Source organism: Notothenia coriiceps, unplaced genomic scaffold (genome assembly GCF_000735185.1).
Source record: "Notothenia coriiceps isolate Sejong01 unplaced genomic scaffold, NC01 NC01_scaffold00012418, whole genome shotgun sequence".
In the NCBI taxonomy this organism is placed as follows: Eukaryota; Metazoa; Chordata; class Actinopteri; order Perciformes; family Nototheniidae; genus Notothenia; species Notothenia coriiceps.
Window position 1 is genome coordinate 1 of NW_011345119.1, and position 7,010 is coordinate 7,010.

Here is a 7,010-nt window from a genome sequence, read left to right on the forward strand (position 1 = left end):
ATGTATACAGTACGAGTACGAGTACGGTAAAAAAAACTGTTCCTCGACGGCGTCTCTCAGCAGGTTGCCCATCACTGTGGCGTTAGCACATGCGCCGTGGGAATTGTAGTCTTTTATTGTGCGTTGACTACAGACGTCACAATTAGGTGGCCTTTCTTATAAAATCAAAATACTGGCTCTAACAGTAACGTTATTGAAGATGATGCCATGTTTATTGAAGATTTTACATTATAAATATTCCTCAAAATTATTTGAAAGCACATTCTTCCAAACTCTCTGCTGTAGTATGAGCAACAGGAGACTATTGACGTGTGTAGTGAGTTTGGTAGTAATATACTGTATAATAGTAACGTTATTGAATATTATTGTATTCTCTTTTTTCGGAGTTGCACTTTGCACTTTGCAGACTGAGCACTCGTTTCTTCTCCGGCTGCGGATAGAGACCAATGTAATGTGTCCAGTTTGGAGGACAGCACGTATTGGCTTTTTTTGATCAAAATGTGATTGTAGTTCGTTGTCAACCTTACCACGGTACGTAATTTGTGTCTGAACAACGTCTTGTTCATGAGTTATTGATCCGTGAAATCCGAATCTGCCAATCTGCCAATATTGTTCTAACTTTACTCAATTTACAACTTTAACCCATTGACTGTGTGTGCCCACTTCATAAAAATGAATCGATACATTTTCGTCTAAAATATATTTATATTTTCACCTTTCAGGACTCTGCTCCACCGTTTCCAGTTACTTCTGGTTACTAAAAACAACAAAAATGGAGAAAGAAAAAAACAAGAAGGCTCGGCCAAAATGCCAGACCTTGAAGCTTCAAAACCGTAGTCCAAAAAGCAATGGGTGGTGTCGTATTGTATACAGTCTATCTGATACGTTTATTTTTTAATTGGTAATGTATTTAAATTGTGTAACATGTGTGAGGAATGATTTTAATGCTAGTGTGAAAATGGTTTACATGCTTAGGAAGTAGCTTCTATGTACTTTGTTTAAAATAGAATTTAAAATGATGACAAAGTGTTGATCTGTGATCTACTAGATTGTCTTAATCAAGGGTCCTGAGATCCATTGCTTTTGTCTACAACCACATATAAGGATTTGTTCTGGGTATTTCCCATGGATGTATAATTTCCCTCCCTGGAGTAAATGTTTTCGCTGAGGAAACGCCATTTTTCATCTTGATTATTCCTCCCAATATAAAAGGGCCGTAACATGTACAGTATAGATCCAATGCTGCCTGACATTGTGAATGCAGTAATAGGCACATGGACCCACTACATCCACAGTGTGCCCAAATGGCTTTATATAAATCAATCATTTTGATTTTGAATTCACAGAACAGCCATACTTTTATAAATGTCATCAATCCATTTAAGACTGAACAACAAGTCACATCTCCGGCCCCACTGGATTATTTCTTCTAATTTGTCAACAGATCAACACTAACAAACCATTTTCTGTTGTCACAAAACACCCACACATTTCAGACACATCTGCCAGAGGGATATGCTACAAGAATAATTAACAAAGAATTAAGAAACAGTGTCACCATTTCATATTTTATACAAAGGATGTTGATATTTACAGTGTCAAATGTACAAAGTCAAATTTTGTTTATGTTAAAAATGTACTCTTTGCTAATATTTTGTTGCTTTTTTAAAAGTCAAAATATTGAAATCATTAGTGTCAAAAAGCAAGTTTGCATCCGGCTATAGTCCGTATATATTTAAATGTTTTTAAGTATGACCCATGGTCCTTGCAGTTTCATATTCTAAGAGCAGTCTTCTCTTCTTCAAGCAAGGTTTGTAATCAGGGTCCATGGAGTCGTCAGCACTACTTGAAGAATAACTGGAATAAAGACTGTTCGGATCAAAGGAACCTTCATCTTCTTCTTCCTCCTCCTCCTTCCTCCCGTTGTCATCATTTCTGCCTTGTACCCCCGGCTCGGACCCTCTGCTGGAGGACCTCCACCCTGTCATTCTGTAGCACTCCTGAGCGCTCAGCCTGCTCAGAGGCACGCAGGGCTGCAGCAGCCTGGACTGCAGCAGCCTGGACTGCAGCAGCACGGCCTGGCTGTGCATAGACAACCTCAGCCCGTCTCTCCGGACCCTGCCGCTCTCCACCAGGACCAGTGGGGCCTCAGGGGGGGGGGGGGAGACGGTGGAGTATGATGGTTGAAGATGAATGGTGTTTTGTGCAGGAGGTTTGAAGGAGTTCTGAGGGACAACTGGTTGAGATGACGAAGTCGATGAAGGGGACGCAGCGGTAGAAGCCTCTTCTGTAGGAGGCCGAGGAACGCTGAGTTCTGGTACGGTCGGACAAGTGTTTTGATTCAATTTGTCCAGAACCGGTGAAACTCTGCTGTTGACACAAGGCCATCTGTACTTTCTTGAAAGTTTTGAAAAATATTGTTCTATTGGAGGTTGGCAGCTCGTGGAGGTAGATGCATGTTGAGACCCAGGAGCTGTGAACACCTGGTGTGTCGTGTTCTGGGGAGCATGTTGGACGAGCGGAGAGTCTTGCGTCGCTCCTCCAGCTGAAGCATTGTTCCCTGAGGTACGGCAGCGTGGAGAGGTTGGTACCTGAAGACTAGAACAACAAGCATCCTGTTTGTTTGGAGACAAGGCGGAGGGATGGAAAGGTGCTTGATGGGGTTTAGAGAAATGGCAGAACCTTCTGACGGAAGCGATGTCCAGCAGTCGGACGACCGGCGTCAAGTGGGGGGGCAGTTGAGTGTCTCTGGGCGACGGCAGCAGAACTGGATCCGCTGATGATCCCGGTGCTGCAGAACTCTGCTCAAGGTTTGCTGGCTGAGAAGCTGTCTGAAGATGGGTGAAGGTCTCTGAAGGTGGCAGTGGTTGGTCAAAGGGGGAGGGGATGAGACCAGAGGGGGTGAAGTCCTGTGATGTAGTGTTGGATGAGGGCGACTGGAACAGTAAAGGAGACAAAGAGACGTTGTCCTGGAGCTCCTCAGGACACTGCTGCAGGATGCTCTCCACCCAGCGCTGGTGCTTGGAGCAGAACTGAGGGGAGGGGGGGGCTTCCTGAATGCCTCCTCTGCTGCTCCAACTCATTTCCCTGTCACTGATATCTTCACCCACTCTCATGAAGAACTCAATACTCTCCTCTGTCTGCCGTCTGCTAACATTTGTATCATCTTCATTCTTCAACGACACAGCGCCGTCTCCTTCAGCCCCCCCTCGCTGAAGAACCACTGGAGGGGTCTGAAGGGCCTCCATGGACTTGTGGAGGTCCTCTGAAGCACTGACATGCAGAACAGACCCTGAGAGTTTGGAGCTTTCCATCCCATTCTTTCCATGTGCTGAGGACTGAGGAGTCGTGGCCCGACGACACAAAGCAACATCTAAAGGAACAGACAGGAAGTGCATAGTGAGTAACACATACGTAATTATCATCAGAAGATTTGATTAGTTGCTAAATATAAAAGCAATCTTTCTTTGCTAATGCTTCAAAGACAGCATTTTTAAAATACAAGGACAAACAAAGTACAAGTCAGAGTAGATGGATCCAGCCCTATCTTGAATAAGAAGAAATATGTGCACATACAAAAACAATTGTCTGATACATTATTTCAAATGATTTCACTTGAGCTGCCATTTGCTGACGCTTTATGTCACGCGTGTTACTGTATATTGATATTTGAAGGGATCATTCACACAATAATGTGCTCAGAGGTGTCCTAATATTAGAAAATAGGGGATAAGATGCCTTGTTCATGACTTCCATACATCACGACAAATCACGTCATGAAAGACCTCCGATGATTATTTAATACCCAGAATGCAGTTGGATGAAACTGCAGTGCTGTTGAAGGTGAAAAACAAACAATTGAAACAGTAAATAAATAAAGGTCAGACTCTGATTCAAAGCAAAGAGATATGCTCCAGCTCTCCATACGTACATGAGTAGATTAGGGGGACACACATGGACACTGTTTGTGGAGTTCATTACCACAGTGCAGCAGTTTCTTCAGAGTTGCTGCGATGCTCTTGGAGTCAGAGGTTATCACTTCCAAAAGCAGCTTCTCCTCCTCAGTCACAGGGCTTGCTTTCTTCAGGATCTGCCTCACACATTAGAATATGGAATCAGTCACTGAGTGAAGTACCCCTGATGTCAGAGGCCATTCAGGTGAGTCATCCGTGCAGTCCTTGAAGTTCTACTAGCTAGATTGTGGTAGTTTGTGACGACTAGAGGCAACAAATTCACAAAGAATCCTTTCCATCTGTGTCGTGTCAAGGTCTGATTCACAAAACATTTTTGCTCTAATAAAATTAGAGCAGAAAGAAAAAGGAAATAATTTTACTATAAAAACCTTTTTTTAATTCTCATGTCATTTCAGAAAAAGGACATGGTGTTTTTGAGCCTTATTATTCATTATTCCACTGTCCTTTCACTGAGTCAATGCTTCTCAAATCAAACTATTCCACCCGGCTACAATCACTGCTGCCGTGATCACTGGGAAGTCATGGCCACCTTATAAATGTCTCCAGGTACCACCACCTCTCTAAAGACGCCCACTGTGTAACTGCATCAGGTCATGAGCACATCTTTATGAGTTACACTGTTTTCAGCACATTTGCATGAAATGGGCTGATTATACAGGAAACATCGGTACGTTACCCATATGTACGAGCAAATAGCTCATTTATATTCAAAGCGTCCTCTTTCTGCACAGCTTTCCACTTTTCGTATCAATACTGCACATGTTTTATTTTATATTAATATAACAAGTTTTTTGCATATTATACTGTGCGTAGTTTTTTGGTATATCTATATTTAATGTAAATATTTCTCAATATTTCAATGTTATAATAGTTTTTTTTGTTATAGTTAAAAAACCTGTTTTAGTCCTTTTCTTACAATGTCTCTTCTTGAACTGTGTTTACGTCTGCACCACACACACTATTTCCTCGTCTGTGTAAACCTACCTCCCGTTGAACCGGATTCTGATTCTGGTATAGTTATTGCAGGAATGATTGAACTACTTTGTAGACAAGATATTATCCAGGTTTCACGTTTGATAAAACTGAGTGTAAAACTGACATCCTCACAACATGTTGTGCATCTCATCTACCAATTCATGTTGAAGAGAACTCTGACCACGGGACCAAACAGCGTTTGAAGAAGTAGCTGCCATAGAACACACACCTTATCAATGTGTGTGTCTCCTGGTAACACGGTCTCCAGCTGCTGGAGGTAGTGCAGCAGTCTGTCCTCTACCTTCTGAGCGTAGTGTTCTCCATACTGCTCCTCCATGTGATTCTGAAACAGTGAAACACCCTCAGTCAGACTTTCTACCGGTGGCAGGCACTTCAATACTTTGGCTTTCATTTCATTTCAAAATCTAGACCTAAAGTTCAAGTATCATTATTAAATGTTATCAAGGCTTGTTTAATGTAGTGCACAGAATAAATCAGTCATGGTGTCCAATTGTTTGTTCACTTTTTGGCAGAGTGGACTTAAATCCTGAGTTCCAGAGGTTTCTAACTCCCCAGCACCATCTAAACCCTCTCTGAAGAACTTTCTAGCATGTTCCCTCAAAGTGTACAGCTGTATTTGATCTGGTTGACCACAAGGGGGAAAAGTGCTGCATTCACCATTCCTCATGACATCACTTTAGGCTCTTCTGAGAACTTACACAGCTCCATATGTGTACGGTATGCATAGCGTTTGTATACAGTTGCAATCAAAATTATTCAACCCCCATTGCACATTAGGTTTATTGGCAAAATAAACAATTTCTCAGCTGTTTGCAATGAACATATTACACAAGAACTGTTTAAGTAAATCCATTAAACTAACATGACAGGGTGTTTTGTGTTCTGTACTGTCTCTTTGCGAACAGCTCTCCGGAGTTCATACCTACATTCCCTGAACTCATCTGAATCTCCAGCTCTGTGCACGCTTTCAGCTTGGTGTGCACCTCGCTGTTTATCCAGGGCTTTTGATTTGGGAATGTTCGTACAGTAACCTTTGGTACCACGTCATCGATGCATTTCCCAATGTAGCAGATGACCGTGTCCGTGTGTGTGTTGATGTTGTTGTCTTCAAACACACTCCACTCCGTAGATTCGAAGCAGTGCTGCAGAGCTGAGTCTGACTCCTCACTCCAGCGCTGTATGCTCCGTGTCACCGGTCTGTCCCGTTTCAGTTTCTGCTTAGCAGCAGCAGCAGCAGCAGCAGCAGCGAGATGTGGTCTGATTTGCCGAAGGGAGGGCGAGGGAGAGTTTTATATCCATGATGTCCATATCCAAAGGGAAATAAACAAGGTCGAGTGTATTTCTGCCTTTGAGGTATGCTTGGGATCATTGTCCTGTGGGAAGGTCCAAGCTTCAGCTTCCTCACAGACGTTTTTTCCTGAGACCTCCTGACACTTGAGTGAATTGTGCCCTCCACACGCTGCAGGTTTGCAGTGTGTGCAGCCCCAGAGCATCACTGCGCCACCGCCATGCTTCACTGGAGGCAGGTTGTTCCTTTCAGCATGTGCTTCATTCTTCTTCCTCCACACATACCTCTGATCCATAGGCCCCAAAAGTTCCAGTACAGAATTCCATATTTCTATGGTTTGAGCATATTGGAGCCGACTGCTGTTTGGGTCAGTCGTGGCGTGGGGCACGTCTTGGAGTCCAGGCATGGAGCCCTTCAGGGTCTCGCTGCAGGGGTTTTGCACCACTTGCCTCCTCAGGAATCTGGTGGCAGTCGCTGATAGCTTCCTCTTTCTGCCACGTCCAGGAAGTGTAGCCGCTGTTCCTTTAACTTTGAACTGGCAAACCATGCTTCCACCTGTATCTCTAGGAACATTCTGTGCTTTTGCTGTCTTTTTCTTTTCTTTTCCTTGTTTGTGCAACCAATGATCTCTTCTCTGAACTTTTTAGACAATTATTTTGCATGCAATCGAAGGTCACTCAACAAACCCCTAGCCAGTCCAGGTATTTAAGTGCTCTGTCTCAAGCCCACCTGAACTAATGAAGCCCTTGATT

At 43.4% G+C, this 7,010-nt stretch overlaps 1 protein-coding gene across 2 annotated transcripts; it reads right to left on the minus strand.

Annotated features, from left to right (window-relative positions):
- Positions 1–876: 876 nt before the first annotated feature.
- On the minus strand, positions 877–5,291 carry LOC104947351 (verprolin-like). Of its 2 annotated transcripts, XM_010773344.1 has the most exons (3): positions 5,179–5,291; positions 3,982–4,090; positions 878–3,373 (listed from the first exon to the last, which is right to left on the minus strand). In XM_010773344.1, the coding sequence occupies exons 1-3, from the start codon at positions 5,284–5,286 to the stop codon at positions 1,746–1,748; spliced, it is 1,845 nt and encodes a 614-aa protein (XP_010771646.1). In that variant the 5' UTR covers positions 5,287–5,291; the 3' UTR covers positions 878–1,745. The 2 variants fall into 2 exon arrangements, with proteins under 2 accessions (XP_010771648.1, XP_010771646.1); XM_010773346.1 differs by lacking the exon at positions 5,179–5,291 and having other exon boundaries at positions 877–3,373; positions 3,932–4,071.
- Positions 5,292–7,010: the final 1,719 nt, after the last annotated feature.

Coding starts and splice junctions, on each gene's coding strand:
- LOC104947351 (XM_010773344.1), bottom strand. CDS start 5,286: ATGGAGGAGCAGTATGGAGAACACTACGCTCAGAAGGTAGAGGACAGA. Junction 4,091..5,178: donor GAGACACACACATTGATAAG/GTGTGTGTTCTA, acceptor TGTGTGAGGCAG/ATCCTGAAGAAAGCAAGCCC. Junction 3,374..3,981: donor GAAGAAACTGCTGCACTGTG/GTAATGAACTCC, acceptor CTGTTCCTTTAG/ATGTTGCTTTGTGTCGTCGG.